Source organism: Struthio camelus, chromosome 1 (genome assembly GCF_040807025.1).
Source record: "Struthio camelus isolate bStrCam1 chromosome 1, bStrCam1.hap1, whole genome shotgun sequence".
Taxonomy (NCBI): Eukaryota; Metazoa; Chordata; class Aves; order Struthioniformes; family Struthionidae; genus Struthio; species Struthio camelus.
This window is the reverse complement of record NC_090942.1, coordinates 60,011,481-60,033,835: the sequence shown is the minus strand read 5'-3', so window position 1 is coordinate 60,033,835 and position 22,355 is coordinate 60,011,481. Positions and strand designations below refer to the sequence as shown.

The 22,355-nt window shown below is 42.0% G+C and overlaps 1 protein-coding gene across 4 annotated transcripts in view; it reads left to right on the top strand.

The window, feature by feature from the left end:
- ISX (intestine specific homeobox) overlaps positions 1 to 21,641 on the top strand; it is a 69,808-nt gene extending 48,167 nt beyond the window's left edge. For all 4 annotated transcript variants that reach the window (XM_068943637.1, XM_068943648.1, XM_068943626.1 and 1 more), the window contains 4 exons: positions 56 to 298; positions 13,933 to 14,084; positions 18,209 to 18,325; positions 19,034 to 21,641. In XM_068943637.1, the coding sequence (XP_068799738.1) occupies positions 56 to 298; positions 13,933 to 14,084; positions 18,209 to 18,325; positions 19,034 to 19,270 (749 nt within the window). In that variant the 3' untranslated portion in view covers positions 19,271 to 21,641. The remainder of the gene's footprint in view (positions 1 to 55; positions 299 to 13,932; positions 14,085 to 18,208; positions 18,326 to 19,033) is intronic.
- The last annotated feature ends 714 nt before the right edge of the window (positions 21,642 to 22,355 follow it).

The window sequence follows — 22,355 nt, the reverse complement described above, 5'->3', positions numbered from 1 at the left end:
CGCTGAATGATATAGTTGCTTTATCCAAAGCTTTCCTGTGCTGTGCCCTTCACAGATTCCAACAGCAGGAGTCAATTAGGCAATGAGTTACCTTCAGCCAAAATGCTTCACCCAGCCATGTGCACTACACCCATAGCCAAGGCAAAGACGGTGCAGTCAGCTTATTGCAGGAGCCCTACCAATTGCCCAGTTTCCCTTCTGGGTGAGGACAGTGGACATGAACACCTAGAAGGCAAAAGAAAACATGAGGAAGAGGAAGATCAGCTATGTGATTTCCCAGCAGACTATCCACTTCATGGTGAGTGCCTCTAGATCCAGCTTTATCCTAGAGTGCCCAAAACCACAGCTATTGTCTTACATGCTGTTACATGGCAACACCTAGCAACAGACGTCACAAATATTTCTACTCCTAAACTCCTGGCTGAGTCACAGGGATGATCCTTCAATCTCATCATCCAAAGCATGGAGTCTCACCCTTTGAGCTAAAGTGCTAGCTCAGACCTGTCAGCTCTACCAGTTTTAGTGGTAGGGACTGCCTTGTATGTTAATCTATCGCCCTCCTACTTTGGGTGGTGATCTACAGAGTTACCAGTAAATGGGCATTGCACAACCTAGGGAGCAAGTCAATTGAACATGCCAAATCAGCTCAATGTGTTCTGTACACCTTGGACCCACTGCACAGGCGACAAAGAGGTCATCAGGTTGAGCACAGGCAAATTGTTGATGTGCAATAGGTCTGGCATGCAGGTTGCGTCAAAAGCATTTTCAGCCCTGACCATGTTGGCAGGTCTGCTAATTTCATTAGTTGTAAGTAGTCGTAAACAGCAGTCTATGACTAAGTCTATGGCTCAGGCACAGCAAAGGCCAATACCAATATACTTTGCCAATATGTTACACAGAGACTTTAAGCTAAGCAGTACCTGCGGCAGTTGAATGAGACAAGTTCCTAATAGACAAACCGCAGTTCATTAGTAACGCGTGACAAAAATTGTTTTAAGTTCTTTGAGTTTCAGAAAGGGTTAATAGAGACCAACAAGTGTGTAGACCTACACTTGATAAAACAGGTCCTTGATAGCAGCAATAGGATGTTTCCTGCAGAGTTTGTTATCCGGTCACTTCTTTCTGAAACAAAAAACAGTGCAATTTTGATGAAGACCACTGACTGTTCTTTATGGGCTCGTGTGACTGCAGATAGCTTTCTCAGCCTATATTTTTTAAGTCAGAAGGAGAAACATTTCTGCCTGTGAAATGCATTTGAAAGAGAAGCCTCTTTCCCATTGCTGCTAAGGTATATGTGAGCCTTGTGACAAACTGCCATTACCTCCTCCTTCCCCACTTGATGAAGTCTGTCTTGATGCAGGGGAGGCATAGTAGGATAACTGGATATTTTAGCCCACCTCTGCCCATCAGACAGCTGATGGCAGCAAGGCAAAAGTGCACATTGCCTCCTGGAGGAAGAGCCAGGGCCAAGGTGCTGCTACCACTGAGAGGAGAGGACAAAAGAGAGCTGAGAGGGAAAGCCAGGCAGGAATGGTGTAAAACTGGGCTTGCAGCTTCTGCAGCTGTTATTTCTGGGAGGGTCTGTTCTCCTTCCTTCTCACACTGGCTTTAGCTACATCCCCCTATGCCCCAGTCCTCCCTCAGCAGCTGCCTTTTTGCCTTGCCTACTTTGCCTATGTCTTCAGCCAGCCCTGTCATAATATGCATTTATCTGGCACATAGAACTTCCGCTAAATGTTAAAAAATGAGTATATTTTATGCTGAAGGGAATCCCAAGCCACAAGATACGCATATGAGTTGGGAGGTAGCTTTACCATGGTGACTGCGGAGGGAGGCTGGGCTCCAGTGTCCCAGCTCAGCACGCAGACTCATTGACTCGCGCAGTGTTGGGTATCAGCAAAGCAAATGGGAAGTAGGTAATCACCCGCATAAAAGTAAGTTGAGCTAACCAGACCCTTTCAATGATAACTTATATTTTAAATACATTTTAAACAAAATCTCTCTGTTCCCTTTTGGCAGTTGGGTTTTGAAACCAAGCAAAGGTTTAATAACCTGCCATTTTCTAGGATACTGGTTCCTGCGTTTGCTGAGCTTTTGACAGAAACCGGCTGAAGGAAGGGGAGGATCCTAAAGGACTGGATTGGCATTTTCCTTGCAGCACACAAGCAATGATGTTTCAGATCCAGTTCACACACTGTGTCATTCCTAGCAGAGAGCTGGAGGCCTGGGTTTAAAATCCTTTTCTGCTTCATAAGCTCCAGCATCCTTCCTCCACTTTACCTTAGGGGAGAAGGGCTGGTGGCTTTTTACTCCTGCCACTGGGTGGGGCTGGAGTCACCTTTCCTAGATGTGGTCAGTAGCAGTATCTCCAGAAAAGGTAGACTGACAGCCACCTCTGGGAGCAGTCTATAATCCTTACAGCTTGAGCCAATAGCTAATGAACTTCTGTTTCCATCCACTCTGCAGTGCTTCAGATAAGGTTTTGACATGGTAAATATGGGCCTGTAAGGGGTCCTCTAACAAGGTACCAGGGTGGTGCCAAATCCCTAATGCATACGCCCAGGAGGGATCTCCAAGGGCTCCCTTGCACCCACGCCGAGATTGCCTATAGCAAGCACCCCCTGAAGCAGGACCAGCCTCAGGGCTGGGAGAACCTCTCTGCTCTTTCTGCCTTGAGGGTGTTTATAGATGCTACCAGTCCCCTGGAAAACTTCTGATACAATGGATATTAGTCCTTCACTGGGGAGTTCTTCAACCCTTTCTCACAGACTGTCTGTATCTACATAAAACACCTGTATAAACTGTGAGGAAGGCTGCAAGGCCCCAGCTAAGTATACTTGTCTGTGGAGTTGCCAGGGAGTTGAAGAAATCAAGCATGTTATAAAATCCTCTTGGAGGGAGGAGAGCTGGGGTTTGCTTGATGGTTTTTTTTGAATAGGAGGAGAAGGATAAAGAGGACACTGAGACTGTTTTGACAACATGCCCTCCACAGATAGGTGGTCTGCGATAGCAAGAACACACTGACTGTGACTCTGTGACTCCTAAGTGTGGATTAGGAATGTACCTCTAAGCAGGCCCATAACACTAAAGTATTTCTAGAAACTTACTTTTCCCGCAAGATGGCCTCTGCCACTAAGCGGTTTAGAAATGCAGTGTCATTTAAACTAAGCAGAACTATGTCCTTATCACACACTATTTATAGGCAGCAATGCCTCCTGCACTTTGACCTTTGAGGCTGCATTGTCAGAAAGAAACAAAAAAACCCCTTCATATGCTAGAGATATGCTTACAATGACATTTAATTTTTCTAAACCCCTGTTTGAATTTGGAAACCATCATTCTGAATGTGAACGCTTTCACCTGTTGCCTTCTGCATGAAAGGCTCAGCAGAACTTTTTCAGAAGGCCTGGCTCTCAGAAGCAGTGATAGCGAAACTTGTTTCAGGAGACCAGAACAAGAGAGGCCTTACTTTGGAGCCGTGAGTACAGACACTGCTTGGGCCAACTCTCAGTGAAATGGTTCACATCTGCCATTTCACTATGTGTAACTATCATAGCTGCCAGGATCTTCAAGTTAAGTACAAGTAGGGCAAACTCTTGCGACAGTCAGGCCCCATCACAGTAATGTGTAAACGCCTAAGTTAAATACTGATCTTCCACTTCTGTTTTATTTCCTTTTCTCTGCTCTGTCTGTGTAAGATCATTGGGACTTGACCAATTCAGTACAGCCAAACACCAGAGCTTGAGAGGATTACATGCCATCATGCCTGCCTGACCTACAGCAGCTTCTGCTGGATACTGCCACATACTGGATCCCAGCCTAGTTCAGATCTTTATGAGCAATTCCAATGTTTTCTATGCATATTGTGTCTGATTTACATTTTTTTTTGTGTCCCATGTAGCATTTTATACAAGGCAGTGCATAAGTGTGCCCAGCGTTGCAATTATTTCATAGGCTGTTAAGCCTGGGTGATGGTTCCAGTCCTGTGCTTCAGCTAGAAAGCAGCTAGTGCCTTGGAGAAGCAAGACAGCAGCATCACTTTAAGACTTTGATGCATGTCTGATCTCGTGGGATTTCTTCTCTGGGCAAAAATTCAAGCACAAGGTACATCAAGCTTCCATAAAGAGTGCTAGCTCCTAATTCCCTCAGAAACTGGGTGTTTTAGGGCATGGGAAAAACTGTAGAATGTTTTTTTCCTGCAGCCCATGCCTCCTCTATTCACTGTAGTCCTCTGCTATAGTGAATCAACATCACCCAAATATTTCCATAGCAGAGATCCTCTGACTGTGAGCTCAAGGATCTTTTTATTTCTCTGACAGTTTTATTAATATAATAGCATCTTTGATCTCAAAGCATATTGCCAAATTCTGGTGAGAATCACAAAGACGGTAGAAAATAGAGAGATGATCCCTGTTCCAGAGAACCTCCAATATAAGTCACGTCCCCTCTGTACTGATGCTAGTCACAGGCATTTTTAGCTTAGCATTTATGTTTTCTTTGAAGCCATAAATTCATTTGTAGTGTTCATTTGTGGACAATATGGTCAAATCCCTGTATCCCTGTGAAATGCCATGGTTTATCACTCACAGAACAGCCTTTTCCCCAATATGCTGACTTATCTTAATGCATTAATAAAATACTCAAGAGACAATGAGGCACTGTATAATTACAATCCCAGATAAACATCAGCTGCCCAGAATATGCCAATGGGACTAAGAAAAAGAGCAAAAACATCCCATTGTCCTGCAGAACAAAAGGAAGCAATTCTAAATGAACAGGGAAGGAGAGGGGGAATAAATGCCTATATATATTTTTAATTGCCATTCGCTGTCTACCAGTCTTCTGCTTGTCAGTGTAAATGGTCCCTGCAGCCAGGTGTCTCTGAAGTACAATATTCCTACATAAATTTAGAAATGCAGCAGACCATTGTCCTTATTTTGATGGGTTTACCTGAGGCATTGTTGAAGGCTAATTCTTTGTTTTTCTCTGTTTCAAGACTGACTGTATAATCACACCCTGTATATTATTAAATGGAAGGCATGAAACCTGAATCTTTTACTCCCACCCTCTAGACTATGTTCACACACAAGTCTCACTAGTATGAATAAGCACTGCAGTTCAGCAAAAACATTGACAATTGAAGACTATCAGTCATAAATGTGGGTTGTGTTGTTTCTTCTTTCTTTCTTTCTTTCTTTAAGTAAAGCAAATACAGCATTCAGTGCTTCCCTCCAGCAATCCCTTCTTTCCTGGGAATTTTGGATCTAGAGGGCACATTTCACAGGAGTCAAAGGTTAATTTGTTCCTGTTAGTCAAATCTGTGTAATGTGACCACTTGTAAAGTTGATGGCACATCTTGATAAGTTTATTTCAAAGGTCTTAGGAGTGCTTATCAGCTTCTCCCAAATGTATGAGAACTTTGTATTACATCCCCAGGATCTGGTGTTTTTAATTACTCCTCTTTAAAATTGAAGCCTTTCATCTACTGTACTAGCAAGTGCTTTATGCAGAAATGAGAAACAGTAGAGACTACATACTAAAATAATGACGGAATTATGCTTTCCTGGAGGGAGCAGAGACTCTGAGAAAGGGATGTAAACAAGGGTGCCTGATTGATGTCTAGAGGTTTGCAGGTAATCACAAAGAGCAGGAACAGAGTAGAAAAGAGGCTGTCTGTTCAACTGCAATAAGCTCAGCTTTCCCCATGAACAAGTAGCTGTTTCTTACAGAGCTGGTTGACCAGAAAGTGTGGGAAGAGCAGTGCAGAACCTGTTTTCCACAGTGGGAACCATTATTGGATTAGATTGGTTACTTCTCTCTCATTATTCACTGTTTGTGAGCACCTTTAAGGTGCGTGTTTGGCAACTGCAAAACCAGAGGGTAAGTTTCAAGCCTGAGATATAACTGAGCAGGGAAATTACACTTACAACTACCCCAAATTCACTTTGACCTGAGGGAGTTCACAAATGTATAGGTCATTTAGCCAGGGAATAGAATCAGTAGCAGGCGATGGAAACCAGCACACAGCCTCGTCAGTTGAGGTCCCTCAATTCATGGCCTGCATAATCCCTCCAAACATTTTACAGACAGCTAGGTTTGCCAGAGTTACACACACCATCATTTCAGGGCAGCAGCATTTGAAACACCATCATCTCTTTGCCGGCAGATGGAAAGGGTTAAATTCACCAGGGGCTCAGGCTGATGGTGAGCACCATCCTAAGCAACGGACTGTCCACATGGACCATTTCATGTGTGCCATCTCCTATCAGATGACTCCTCTGAAAAGTAGACTAAGAAGCTCCTCTGGCCTCCTCCTTGTCTTCTGGTGGTCGATAAGTCCTGGCGGCCTGCACAAGAGAAAATTACCTCAGGTGAAAAGGTAAAGAAATGCGCCAAACTCATCTTCTCTGGCAGCTGCCTTGGGAAGGCCACATAAAGGCGGGTGGTCTTGTTTCCCCCTGCATATATGTATTCAATGGGCAGGCTGCATACAGGGAGTTTGTACACTCCTGCACAGACCGCATAGCAGCCAAGTCTCAGATCATGCACAATGAATGTGTTGGCAGGCACGTCTTTTATGGCATAGTTGCTTAGCTGAACAGCCTTGAGAGAACCCTTTTATTCCTGTGGCCCTTGAGTTTCCTTGTCTTTAAAAGAAGATAATCGTTCCTATCACTGCTTAGTTTTGTGGAGGAATGGTGCTTTGCAGGAGGTAGGCATTATTATTTGATACCAATGATGTGGGCAGATTTTGAAGGAAGCTAGAGCTTGAAAAAGGTAGGATTTTTCCCGTGGCTCTTTCCCTCATATACCATGTGCACATCTACTTGTTTGTGCTCCATCTCCTCAGCTTGACAGTTTACTATGTGAACAAAAGAGTATTTAAGGTGCTTACTCTTTTGCTAAAAGCAAACTGGCTATCAGTTACCATTAGCCATCTTGAAAGTAATTGACTTAATCCCTCAGTTTTCATGCCTGATTTCTCTTCCCTTGTCTCTTACATTTTTATCAGTTGAGGCTCAATAGATCCCATACCGAAATGGTGGTCCCTGAGTAATGGTCTCTCACTGAAGAAGAAAACAGCCACTGTACAGCTTCTCTAAACAGGTTCTGGCCTGGTATTTTTTAGCATTCCTATCTCAGTGCCTGAAGTCTGTACTTTTCTGTTTTTCAGCCTTGCTGTCAGGTGAATAGGCACTATTATTCTGTGCCTGGGTGCAAGGCAACCTTCTGTCAAAGAGTTTTGGATTGAAGGGAGGGAAGTCAAGCCTTTAAAAGTCTGAGTCCTGCTGCTCTGCCTCAACTTCTGCAACACCTCAACAGCCAGCAGCTTGATGCTAAATGCTATACTTTGCTAGCAGAAGGCTCAATCCAGAGCACTTTGTATGTTTCCAATTAGGATCAGTCTCCCCAGCTATGCCAGTCCCTCTTAAGAAGAGGTGAGGAGCCATTTATTAAAGATTAGCCACACTGCCATACTCCTACCTAAATATTGCAGCACAAACTCTTTTGAAATCTGAGAGCCATCTTTTTAACTAGGAGATGGACTGCCACAGACACATCTCTGTACATAGACAAACACAGTTTGTCCTAATGCTATCAGCTCTCTATAATAACTCTATTATAGAATCACAATTTTTTTGCTGTGGGGCTTAGTCACCATAAACAGAGTGTCACCAAGTGTCACCACAAGAGTACAGTGTTAGGAAAAGCCACTGGAAGGAACCATCTTGGAGACTCAAATATCTATAATTGGTTGAATTAAAAGGAAGAGAGAGAACTTCTTTCAAAGAGGCTAAAAGGGAAAAACAGAACCCAAAACAACAAATGATACAGCCAAATTTGTTACACAGAGAAGAAAATATTTCTGAGGCTATGTGGCTAAAGCTACTATTTAATTGTGTAACTGCTTTCCCTCTTCTTGTCAAAGAAGAGGCAAAATCTTTGGATCTGGTTATCACATACAGTGAGAGGGTGTTTGTCCAGAAACGACAGAGGATTGCAGCAAGATGAACTGATCCCACCAGTCTTCATCTACCTGGATTACATATTTCAGAGCAAAGAAGATGTGTCAGCACTGACCTCCAGCCCTTTTCCTGCGGTTCTCTTTCCAGTGTATGAGCCCTCATAATGAGACCAAGTAGCCTTGATACATTCTTACCCTGCTAATGGACTGAGTGCAAATAGGAGATGTAATTGCAGCACTGCAGACACAGATCTCCCTGACACAGCATTTATCTAGCTGGTCCAGATACACAAGGTAGCGGAGACACAGCAGCACAGGGTGTAGCATAGGCTATTTGCCTACTACAGAGCACAGTCTAGAATGAATTTGCCAAAGCATGGTGTTGCTGCAGCTACGCAGCTTTTAGCCAACAAATTCAGGTATCAGTAGCAGTCTTAGGTATTGCTTTGCTCATACCTCTGATATCTTGTGGCTGTGTTATTGCTGGATGGTAGAAACAAGCCATTATATACTAAGCCAAAATGGTGTAAATAAGCAATTACATTGCAAATCAGACCCTTTGAACTGTGATTAGTATTACACCCTGAAATGCTATAGCTTTTTAGAAAAGGAATGTTTGGGTGACAGCAATTCGGGGAGATATTTAAAGACTAGAGAGCACGTAAAAAAGGAGGTTGAGAGGGACCTGGGGAGGTCATCTGGTCCAACCCCCACTCAGAGCAGGACCGGCTTAGATAAGGTTGCTCAGGGCTTTGTGCAGTCAAGTTTTGAATATCTCCAAGGATGGATATTTCACAACTTCCCCAGGCTCCTGTTCCAGCGTCTGACTACCCTCATGGTGAAAATATTTTTTCCTAATATCTAATCAGAATTTCCTTTGATTCAGCTTGTGCCTATTATATCTCATTTTTTCACTGCACTTCTTCAGCAAGAGTCTCTATTTCTATGAAGTTCAAATGTTTCAACTTGCTCCAAGTGCGACCTTGTAATAAAGCCAGATTCACAGAGGGCAAATGTGCTTGTTACTGAATTTAAAAGCGCTATACTGCATTATCATTTTCAAGAATCTGGCCCTTCCAATATCAACAGTAAGGCAACGTATAGACAGCCCTATCTCTAAGCACCTGCAAATGCTGACATATTTAGCTGCATGGTATTTTTGGGCTTGGTTTCAGCAGTCAGCTAACCTGCAAATGACTTTCACAGAGGATAAAAGCACACTTGAATATCCCCAGCTTTTACATAGAAAATAGCTCAGGAAACTCAGACAGAGTCTTATTTCCCCAGAGATTCTACAGCCACGTTTGTAAAGCCAATGTTACACTTCCGACACTTTCTAGTCTTATATCTTCCACCCACATTCTTTATTAGACTGTAATTCTGAATGCTGTTGTTTGCTATGGGATCTCTAAGCTAAGGTCCCAAGGCAAAGGAGAGTATCAAAGCTACAGTCAGAGGAAGTTTCTTCTTGCAGGGAAAAATGCTAACATACAGTTTCAGATTTTTTCCATTTTTTCATAGATTTTTTGCAAACAAAAATAGAATGACTGATTACTTACAGTAAAAAATGTGTCTTCCGGCTTTCCTACTGGCAAAAACCTTGATTAGTTCACAGGAGTCTATTTTGCCAGCACTTTAATTTTATTTCTAGTTGAAATCAAAAGCTGTCCCTCAGTCTCTACTGGCCCACTGCTGACCTCAGGTTATTTTGTTTTGTTCAATCATCTGATGGGTTCCAGCTTTGAAAATCTGGTTTCAGTAGATGTGATGCTTCTGAGCACTGCATAGATGCTTCCCTTTGTAAGCATCCGGTCTGTAAAACAGCTCACCACACCTTTCAAGAAGGACAAATGTGGAGAATGTAAGACTGCACTGATGTGGGGGGTTCTTTCGCTCATCACCAAATTATCTGGGTCATTTTTGTACTAATGAAGCCGATATGAGACACCAGCAATGTAAAGGCCTATTCTCTCTGAAGCTATGCTATCTCGTCCTGGACAGTTCTCAGCTGCCAGTGTGACAGAGAACATTAAGAGATGATCTGGCAGTTCTGTTCCCCAACCCATCTCTATTATGATTTAAAATACCATGTTTCTCAGGGGAATGGGCCAGGCTTCCAGGTGCCCTAAGACATCCCATCTCCACTAAAAGTTTATGACCCAACTAATACCAGCTATGCACAGTCTTGGTCTTCTCAGTCTCATATATTTCTTTTAGGGGAGATTTTGCAGTTTGTTTCACACCATGTCTCTCTAGAGATGGTACTGCATTGCTTGCTACAGCTGATTTCTTGAGTCTATCTAGGTTGATTAATCCAAAGAAACTCTGCACCGAGTGTCATGTCAGCACTCAGAACTTCTTAAGCTGGTAGCCAAGAGTAGATATGCACAGTGTTGTCTCTGTCTCAGGTGTGTATGACAATTTTTTACAGAAGATAAGCCCTGCAGCTAGTATGGTCTGATAACAGAAGTGATTCCTTTCTAGCTTGGGTAGTATCCTCTGATTTGGACACTAAAAATCATAAAATTGTATTTCAGTTCACTAATCAAATACATTAAAAAAAAAAACACACACACAAATAGATTATTTTGCTAATTTAGAAATTTTTCAGGACAGAAGGTTGCTCTTTTTCTCCTGAAGGCTTTCTGACTGTTGGTACTGTTGGGAACTTAGGAATAAAGGTGGTTACAATTTGAGCTCCAGAGCTCTTGGATCACTTCCTCCACTCTGGAAATGTTGGAGATAGATTGCAGCTTCTTCCAGGTTTAGGGAGCCAGTTTCCCATTCTGGCAAGATTCAGAAGCTCAGATCAGTGTTCAGAGAGACATATAAGACATCTCAGGGAGACCTCAGATGTCTAAGATGATGTCAAGGTCAGAGCAAAATTCATTTCTTGTCTAGATACTCTGTTTAAATTGCCCTGTATTAAAGAAATATAAATATAATATTTGTAGTGATATAAATAGAGCAGAGGGATTCTGAATGATGGAACATGATGTACTTGACAAAATATCACCTTCATACTCAGTCTTGCCTGTCTGCAGTATCTCCCAGGAGGATATGAAGGCCAGCCACCACAGAGAGGCATAAGGTGAAGATCTTCCAGATAAGAGACACCATAACAAAGTTAATGTTGCCATATTCACAGCAGATTTAGTGTCCTGACATTCATATTCTCTGTACTGATAGTCTCTATTTCTCTCTTATTCCACATGGAATAAATCCTCCATTCCTTACAGCAGTCTTCTGGGAAGCTGCAAGCTGATGCAACTTTGCAATCAGGGCTTTTAGGAGATGGAAGCCCATTGCTATCTTCAGCATATATGCGTAAAAATATTTATCATTTCAGATCACTGCCCCAGTAGTGTCAGCCAGATTCAATTTAAATGGTATTTTTTCCTGGGAGCTTAAGCCGGGGACGCAGTCTAATGAGTGGTACTTTGATAGGCTGGTGAAAAGTCCAATAATATGGATTTAACTGTGTTGGACATGAGCTTTATTAAGTTGTTCCTGAGAATTGGGAGGATTGACAGTGTTCATGATAAATGATGCTCCTCACTTATTCTGGCATAACTGGTTTTCATTTGAAAATGCCTGAAGTGTTTTAAAAAGATGAAATATTCACAATGGAATATATTCGCTAACTGGTCCCCAAATATTGTGTCCTAGGCATCCTCCTACAAGTGGACAGACAGAATTATTTATTCCTTGTTTTCTGTGTCAGTATGATCACAACGAGGTTTCTGTTACAGAGTGGAAGATGTCATTTCTGGTTGGCTCAGAGTCCAATTTATACTGGCCAGGAAATTTAGTTAACTTTGTCACTACTTCAGCCCCCAAAAGGATTAGTTTATGCTAATGGTGGAACAAAAGAAAAAAAAAAGAGCAACATACTCTTTGAGGGACCAAGCTAAACTTTTCTGGGTAACTGTTCCCATACACTGGAAGTGTATGCATCCAGTTACAAGGTATGAATTGGTAGTTCTCATTAGACCATGGAAGACCAAAAGCAATTACTGAAAAAGGTCTTTTTCTCCAGCAACATGGAGTCATTGCCAGTTACCTCAGGTCACTGATAGCAAGCTCATCATAGTCAACAGTGAGATTAGAATTTTTATGCTCCTATCAGGCTGCAGTTTTGCAAGCTGAGCAGTAAAAAACACCTGTGACTCACGACACTTAGGGCATGGCTTTTTTACACTGATCATTCAACATCACCTGGAAAATTCTCCATTTGTGCACCAGAAATCCAGGCTTTGGAATGGGCCTTAAACTCCACGTTCCGCAGAACAGCTGCCTTGCAGCTCACGTCTGCTAATCCCTCCTCCTCCTCCCTGCAAAATATTAGCCCTTCAGCACCATAGCAGACCAACCCAGGCCTGATTCTAACTTATTCCAAGTAGCACACACAGTTCATGATCTAAATAAAATGCCCTGGTGTAGGAAAGCATTTCAAAATGATGTAGGAGTACTGAGGGAAAAGCTTATTAAGGTGGTCACACTGCAGCAAATGAGGGAGTGGAGCAGTCTAAGAGTCCCCTGAGGTATTCACACCACCTGAAGGTCTCCAGTAGTCTGTGAGTTTTAAGGTCACTGCTTTGTAGCTTTTAAAGTCAAGTTCATTTAGAAGGTCCCCACACCACAAAAGTGCAATCAGGAGACCACTATGATTTTTTTTCTTTGTGATGTAACATTTTTAAAGCAATTATCACACTGCTTACCAGTTGCAATGAAACTGCTGACTATCACTAAATACTGCTGCAAGAATGACAGGGGAAGAGAGCAGAAGTCAGTTGGTCAGTTTGGAATGGATTACTTGCCTGTACGTGTTCATACTCTTTGGGCATTTTTTGATCTTGCCGGCATACAGGAGGAATATATTCATCAAACTCAGCAGAGTGCCAAAGAAATAAAAACTAGCCATAAAGTCAGAATCAGCCCAAGCAAATACCCGCTTACACTGTAATTTCTCAACAACTCTGAGCCTGTGTAGCATGGAGCTTGGGAGCTGGCTGGTATAGTGTAGGGCTGGACTATCTGGCCTGGGCATGGCAGCAGGGTGAAAAGGTGGCAGCAATGTTGCTGAAGTATGTTAGAGGGCAATGAATGGCTGAAGGTTTCTCATCATAAGGATACAAGGAAAAGTAATAACGGGGGTCCTCAGCTGATGGGTTAATGGTGATGGTGGTGGTACTGTGGGTGACTGTTAAGGGCAAAAGTGACTACATTTACTCATAGCTCTACCCTCATAGTTCATACCCTTCTGCCTAGGAAGGTTCATGCTCTCCTGACTAGGGAGAAATTCATAAGGATTCTAAGGAAAACATGGATTTCTATTTTATTTAATAGAAGGCTGCAGGTAAACTTGGATATTCAAACTACTCTTCTGAGTGCATTATACTTCAGAGCTTGAGGAAAGCTTATATGACAGGAAAGGGGAGATGGATGGAAAACTTATGAGCTGAAAGAAAGATGGTGATTAATTACGGGCCTGAGAACAGCACCAAGGCAAAACGGAGTGAGCTAGTTATGAATTCCCTTTTCATTAAGGGTTTGTTCATAAATGATTTGTAAAGGATTATGAAGGAGAAAGAGGTGTTGTCTGCATGTGATAGACATGAGCAAAAAGAGCTCAAAGGTCTGTCTAACACTAAGTGACTTTGATGGCAAACCCATCACAGGCTTAGAGTGGTTAAAACACATTGGGTTGTGCAGCAGTTGACACACAATGGATCAATGAAATTAGTACTGCAAATGGACACCTTTCACCCCTTGAATGATGGGGTCCACATTCACTGCTAGGTCAAGAGATGGTCACCTATAGTAAACACATCTCTAGAAGGTGTTGGAGATGCCATCCCCACTGCATAGCAATTTACAGAAACTGGATCCCTGAATCTTCTTGTGGCCCTGTCTGAATAAACCCTTCCTTATAAGCTGCAATATACTTCGTCTTGTTTGCACAGATGAGAGGAAAGGGAAACGGAGAATCCGGACAACGTTCACAGCTGAGCAGCTCCAGGAACTGGAGAAGATTTTCCAAGTGACTCATTACCCTGATATCCATATCCGCAATCAGCTGGCAGCAAAGATCAATCTACCAGAAGCCAGAGTGCAGGTATATTCTGTGTCCAAGAGGCTAAGTTCACCACACCAATTCTTTATTCAGGATACATCCTTAATAGTTTATGTCTGGGTGACACCTTTAATGAAATATGTGATCTCTGTGTAATCTGACAGAGGAGGCCAGTATCAGTGTTCTCTATTTGCAAATAGGGAAAAAGTACTTGCCACCCAAAAGGGATTAAACAAAGGGTTAGCAGAAGCTCTAACCATATTAAATGCATAACAAATAGGAGTTACAGGTGGCTATAGTCATCCCGTTGGACTCTGTAGCAACAGAGCAGCCCCTTATGAAAATATTTATTAACCATTTATCAATCTTATATAGACTAATGTACATCCAGTATAAAACGTCATCCACATTCCTCTTCTGCAGAGTCTTGAAAAAGTGAAAATAATTGCCCAAATGCAAATGCCATCCTCCTGCTCTGTACCTTGATATTAAGGACTACAGATACTCTGTAATTTCAGTGCATGGAAACTAACCCAGTCCCCCCCAATCTGCAACGCAGTCTTGTTGACTGAGCTCAAAATCTGACCCCATACACTAACTGCATACAAAATCTGCTACATTAAAATACATATCACTGTGTTTTGGAAATTAATGTTGTTTACCAGTCACTGTCACGATGATTTTTGCAAGATAGTTTCTAGTTTCTCTACTTGCCAAAATGCTAGTTTACCAGTGTATTTCTATATACAACTCCTACTCTAACATTTGAAGTTCAACACAGAGCAGTTTATTGACTGTGACATGCATTGGATATCAACTAACCATGACGATATTGCTTCATTGTTAGGTAATAGGGAGAACTGGATCAGCAGAGCTGTAGTGTGCCTATTAGTGATATCAGTTCACCCACAATGAATTTCCAATGATATATATTTCCAATGATATAAAGTGCAAGCTGGGCTACTAGTCAGCATCCTCTACAGAACACCAAATCACATGAAAGACCAAGATAATCATCTCTAAGAAATCAGTTATAATCTGTAGAGAGGGAAAAAAACCCACACATTTTCATGGGAAACATCAGCCTGAGAGATATATACAAGAAAAGGCCTTTTGCGTCAGAATTCCAGACAGCCATTTCTCAATTTGGAAACTGTTACACATGAGACAGGAAGTTCTGCATTTGACCCCATCTTGGCTGACAAAGGGAAACTGGCCACAGAATTAAAAATTAGCGTTAACTTCGGTATCAGTTATCACAGGCTAAGTGTATAGATGGAATTATATCCCTGTATGTATGAATGCACACATACAACAGAAAATTGAGAATGCTGAATGTGTAAACATTAGAAGCAAGAAATTGGAATAGATAAACAAAGCAGGATACAGTTCAAATCTGTGGCTAGAAGAATTAAGCATAATCAGAAACTCTATAAAAGTACATTAAGAATAAAAAAATTTGAACAATTTTATTGATCTGTTACTCTGCAGAAACAATGGGATTGTCAAGGATAATGCAGAAATGGCAGAGATGGTCAATCATTATTTTTTCTATATACTTGGAAATATGTCAGATGAAGTTAGTAGCAGCTTGTGAGGATGATGAAACACTTTTCCTCAGGACAATGTTAAACAGCAGTTGCTACAGATAGATATCTTTAAATTGAGACATTTAGGTGAGTTGCCTTTAGAAGCTCTTAAAAAGCTGCTTAAGAAGCATTTTGGGTCATCAGTGTTGCTATTTAATCAGTCCTGGAACACAAGAGAAGTTCCAGGGACCTGGAAGAAAGCTAGTATGGTGTCAGTATTTAAGAGAGTAAATGGGACAAACAGATAACGATTGACTTGCCAGCCAAACGTTGATTTTTGGCAAAAACAGTGATAAAGCTGATTGGCGTTTCTGTTAATGAAGAATTAAAGAAATAATATGTTTAATACTTATCAATACTGGCTTATAGAAAATAGATTTTGTCAAACTCATCGTTTTTGGATGAGATTATACATTTGGTTGATAGAGGCAATAGCATTGATGGCATGTCTCTGTGAGGACCTTGACTTAGTCCTGAACCCCACTTGAACTGAGGTTGCAGACCAAATCAAGAGGGCATATCCTAGTACACAAAAATCTGGGTACCTAATAGGTATCCAATAGCAGATGAAGATATTTCCAAGGTGATATTCCATAGGAATTGTTTATTGACACAAAGGTGAATGTGAACTACACAATCAATGATATCTTTAATGATGGACTGAGCAAATGTTAAGAAGATTAAGGGGGTGGTAAATAATGAAAAGATTGTGTCATTGATACAGCGCTCTGGATCACTGGTCATATGTCTGCAAAAAAACAACAGAGAGATAATCTTACCAGTTAACAATGGGAGGCCATTCCTCTGAAATGGGGCACTCCACCCTCCCTTTGCACACTTTTGTTAGTTTCTATTTCCAAAGACAGTCTACTGAGCTCCCTCCCTTGCCGTGTTCCTGGTCAGTGCTGGGGCAGAGAAGGCAAACACAGTATCTTGTGGAATCCCAGGCAGGAGGGATTCAGACCTGGTTTTAGCACTGGTGTGACTTACGCAAACATACACTGGCATATTGTATTCTGTCTCAGTGCCATCACTCAGAAACACTGGAAAACTGAAGGTTAGTGCAGAGGGTAAAGGATATTGGTAGTTTGATATTTGTGGCGGATAGAGCATGAAGGAATAAATTAAAATCCCAGTAAAGGAGATTCAGAGTGGGCAATGAAAAAACATTCTAGGGGTAAGGGTGGTCGAGGGCTGGTTGGGCAAAAAAGACAACGTTGGTTGAGAATAGAGCTGTCCCTTTATTAAAAAAATACCTGAAGTGAGGACTTTAGCCCATGTGCAGACTTTGGAAGGAACACTTCAAAGGTGAATTTTGGCTTCAGTCCCCCCTCTGCCCTCAATTACTTTATCAGTGTTAGAGAGAAGTCATTTCATGGTGCTGTTTCACCATATAACTCCTGCCTAGTAGAAAGGGAATGGAGCAGTTCATACAGACTAAGCAGTTCTCAAACACATGCAAACCCAGATAAACAAGGCTGGCCTTTCAGTAACCTTAGACACTCCTAACTATCAGCAATATAGCAGAGGGCTCCTGACATTCCCATTACTTCCTGACATTCCCATTACTTCCCATTACTGGGCAAAAGATGGAGAAATAACTGAGCTGTTCATTATTGGATTTAAAATACATAAATATTTTTACACACACACACATATACATATATTTATATTTAAATACACATACACATTCAACAGCATCTGTTTTTGGTCACTAACACCTTGTGTTCACTTGAACTACTTGCCTAGAAAGGAAATGATTACATTCAAATAGCAGTGGTCTGTCTACAAAGGAAGGGGAATTCAACTTTTCACAGCAATGCAATAAGACGCACTGCTGTGACTGCACAATAAATACTTGTGTGGCTCATCCAGAAGCCAGAAATGTCAAACCAGCAGACAGATGAAAGAAACTCCTCTGAGAAAATTAATTGTCTGTTGTCTAGTGCAGAAGAGATGGTAGGTAACATATTCATAGTCCTGAGTGATTTAGAAGGTTGCACCCCCTTGGGTCCTTTGCTTAGGTCACTTATGTGATTTTCAAAATGTTACCAGCTAAATATAGAAAGAATGCTGTTACTACAGCTCTACTGGTGACACTTTTATTGCAGCTCCACAGAACCTCTAGGTGGGCCTTTTCCCAAACTGTTCACCTACCAGTTGGAAGGGTCCTGCCATGTAACAAGGTGCACTCCTTAGGAAAGGCAGAATGCTAAATGTCTCGACTGCTGTGAAGGGATAACTGTGAAGGATTTACTTTCTCAGGAAAGCACTGGAAGACCTGCTGCACCCTATAGAGCTATCTTTCCTTGAACAGGGAGACCCTAGGTTTTCTGTGAGCTATGAGAAAAGTGACTGTCATGATAGTCCAGAGATCCTATGCACTATACAAAGTGAGAGTGAGACAGGTGCTGTGTCAAACCCCAGGTTCAGCCCCTGGCTCTGCTGAATGGGAGGTCAATATTTTCCGCACATCACTTTAAGAGTAGGGAAAGTAATTGGCTGTAAGACATTCTTCCTATATTACTTGTTCATTTCAATGCCTGTTCTTTCTTACCTCTCTTTCCTTGGAGCTAGATCTGGTTCCAGAACCAGCGAGCAAAGTGGAGGAAAAATGAAAAATTTGGCAACTTTGGTGGCCTTCAGCATCTGACAGATGTTGATTTCATTCCTGCTCCCAAGGCAGATACCACAGTGAGTATTGGAGGCTATGTATAAAGCCACTGAGGGGGAGAAAGCTATTCTTCTCCAGGTCACCTTTTCACATGGTACTATACCAGAGACAGAGGACAGGACAGGAAGAAAACGGCAATATGAACAAGATAAATCCCAGCAAATTTGGTAGAATAACACTTTTTTTTTAGGAATAAATATTATGCCGTTCTTCATGAAATGAAATCTATTTTGTAAATATGCTGTAAGGTGCCTCTTGCAGGAAGATTCTTCCCCATTTTATTTCTAAATCATTTTCTTCTAAATTATACTTTGGGTCAAAACATCTTTAAAACCTAAAATTTTCTAAATAGGAAGAAATATGACATTTGCAACCACAATACCATGTTTCTTTTGACAGTCAGTATCTCTTTGCTATGTCTAGCCTTGTTAGGCTGATCAGAGCTTTTTTGCCCTTGACCAAGTCCTTGCTAAGTCCAGTTGGTTAATACTATCTAGGCTGGCACACAGTCTCTTTCCTTGCCGGGAGTTTTTTGCACAGTTAGAACAAAGGGTATTTTGCCTCTTCTGCCTGGGTGACAGCACATCATTAGGTTTTAGGGAATCCATTCTTTCAAACTTTTCTCCTTAACTAGTGAGCACTGGGAAAGTGGATCAGGTTGCTCATAAACTGTATCTAACTAAAAGTCTGTACTGATTGACCTGAGACTTCATTTTTATATTTGAAAGGTTCCTAGCCTGGTGCCCAGAAAGGTCACTACTACCATCCCTGCTGTGGGATACTACTCACCACTACAAGGGCATCTGACAACAGCCTGGCTGCCCAGCACGCTCTCCTTCAGCCCCCATCACTTGGAGCTGCTACCTTTCCCTAAACCTTATTTGGTCTTCAACTACCTCCCTCCTTATAGCACCCCCCTGCCCCACAGGTTGGAACAGAGCAGTATCTGTGCCAGCTCCACATAGAGGAGGATATGGCGGAGTGGTGGATTTCAAGGGCATGCTTTTATCATCCATGATTGTATTTGGGGTCAGGTGTCTCCTCGAGCAAGGCTGATAGGATGATAAGTGGCCTGTGGTGTGAAATCAGCTTGGCACAGGAATGCCACCGCAAGAAGTCAAAGCCTAGAGAACATGAACATGAACCACCGCAGACCTGGAAAGAGCTCTCCTTTGACCTGAGGAGCAGCATGCTCTGTAGAAACCAAACAGCTTGACTGAGAGTATCTACCTGGTGAAAAAGTGCATCGAGCAATCCTACGAAAGGACTGAGGTTTTACTCAGTCCTGAGACAACACTGGATGATCCTATTGCACAGATGGGTTGGGGCAGAGAAAACACCTGTGATGAGGTGTGCATAGCCCTGAGGTCCAACTCAAAGGGCTTACCTCAGTAGATTTAGGTTGTTTTCCATGTACATTCTGGTCCTCATTTGTCGGGTGGACAAAGAACATGTTTAGGTCAAAAATCAAACTTTTAAGGTACTTTTTTTTTTCTTAGGAGCTGGTGAGGGAGGGGAATGGGTTTGATTTGCTGGCTGTGTTTTTGACTTGAATAAAGGGGCATAAATACAATTTGAGCTTAAATGTGACAATCTGAGAGGGGAAGCAGTGCTAAGCTCTAGTTTTGATACTGTCAGTCTCTAGGGGCAAGAGAATTCTTCAGCTGTTAATTAAAATGCTTATGAGGAAGCCTCTCATTTTTTGACCTGAATTAAGAAAGCTCTAAAACTCCATCAGAAACAATAACAAAAAGAGACAGCCTAACTGAGTTTAATCTACTAGACCTAATAGGGTGGTATGACCCCACTGTTTCGTTTAATTGTAGATCAATAATGAGATTGGCCTGCTCACTTACAAAATGTCTGTAAGCTTTATTATTTACATAATATTCATCTCCTTCCAACATATGGCTGCTTTTCCTGCTTATTTAGGGTCCAATACTGCTTCCACTAGCATTTCCACTGACTTTCATAGGGAGCACTGTTGGAAAGCACTATTTAAAGGTTTGCACCTTCTTCTGTCTTGTGGCCGCAGTACATACTGCACGATGACAGAGAAAGCTGCTGAGCAAAGCCATTAAAATGTGGGCTCCCTCCCAGACATATCACTTGTAAGGGCAGTCATTAGTGACACAGTCCAAAAGCAAAGTGAATCATGATCCAAAGGCTTGCTGGGGATGCTCTGCTGTGCACATGGGAGTGCAGGTAAGTTAATGATTCTGAATAGGTTGCTTATTTAAGAAATCCTTCTGGTCAGGCTGCAACTGCCAGGACTTCAGCCTTCTGCTAGCTACTAATTGTTAGTTACATAGCAGATCACGGTGAATCAATAGCATTCCTGTTGACTGGCCGGTACTAGCGCTCTGTGCTGATTTTTCAGGCTTGGGGGACCTAAAAGCTAGTGAGCAGCTGGTTGCTGGGGAGGGTAGAGGGGAAGAGAGGCAAAACACTACCCTATAGGGGTTTCATTTCTCCAAACTGAAGCAATGCAGCAGAAATCTGATATACTATGATGTCCTGCCTCCTACGGGTCTAATACAAGACCTTTTGCCTCTCTCTGCTTGAGTCTTTAGTCTATATCCTCTTCATCCCCAACATCTTGCTTAGCACCTGAAAGATAGTCCTGCCAAATATAGGGCTAAAGCTCAGCTCAGTGAAGGGGTTTAAGCACCTAACTGATTAAAATCAACCAGGATTAATTATGGTATTCACCTCATGCAACTTTAGGTGTCTACAATGCAGCCATATGCACCTGAACTAAGCACCCTGGGCTCGCTTTATGGAAGGAAAAGTGCTCACACTTAGGTCTATAGCTTAGGTGAAGTCCATGCATTAGTGCAGTTTCTAGGTTGTGAATGGCCGCGGTGCAACTGTTAGCTTGGATACAGCTATTGGCACTGCAGTCAGCTAAAGCTAACGGGACATAATCCCGCACAAGTGGACCAGGACTGCAATCCAGCATGCTCACAGGGATACCTTTTCCTGTGAAGGGATCTTTGTAGCATATAGCAGGATTCTGGGCTGATCAAAAAGTGCTGATTTATTTCTGTCAGGATATGGGGTTTTTCAATTTCACCAGTCTTTTAATAGAAACCAAGCAGCTTTCCTGAGTTATTGTTTACTTTCTTACCTCTCCACATGTATATCCAATAACCCCACTGCTAAGTTTCCTACACAGAAAGATGCCTGGGAGTGCCAGAATCTGGAAGCTCTGTCTCATACCTCTGAGGTCACCTAGAAGCCCTTTGTGGAGGCAGAGCAATGGCAAGCAGAGCTGCTGAACAAAATCTCATCAACTTCATTTTGAAAAATCAACATCAAATAATGTTTATTTGTTTTTTCCCTGTTATATACCTTAGAATTCCTTTTTCATAAGCAGTGTCAATGCTTGGAGGGTTTGTTTTGATTTAGAACTTTTTTTTTTTTTAATGAAGTTTCAGAATTTACCACCAAACAGCAGTTCTGGGTTTCAGGATATGTGTAGCATCTCCACCCATACAGAGCTGGTCAAGCCCACTTGATATTTTCAATTTATTTTTCATAATATTGTAAATTTATTTTGAGGAACAGACAGAACAAACTATTGGGGCAGTTTCTGGCATTGGCATCTTGTAGAAGCCCAACACCTCCTGGCCTTCCAGTTTGCATCCTGTCTTGTCTCATGCTGGCATCTTTCCCTTCCCCTGCATCCCCTATCTAGGACCAAAGCAAGGAGAAAAAAGGCCCACTTGTTTCATGGCTCTGCTAGTCTCTAGGATCCTATTTCTGCACTGTTCTATACTCTGATGTTTTCAAAAAATGCCAGGTTGGGCACCCTAAAATTTTGGGGCACCCTAAACTCCACAGAGTCATTCAGACTTATAATACTGCTCTGAGCATAAATATATCTGAAAACTGCCCAGTAAAGGGTCGTCAGAGAAATGAGTCATTTGACCGCTCACTAACAAGGCTTGCCCATAAAAATGCAGCTGTAGTTTCATTCTAACTTCAGAGTAATGGTCTGAAGTATTCTCAGGAATAATCATCAAACTATAATCATCAAACTATAAT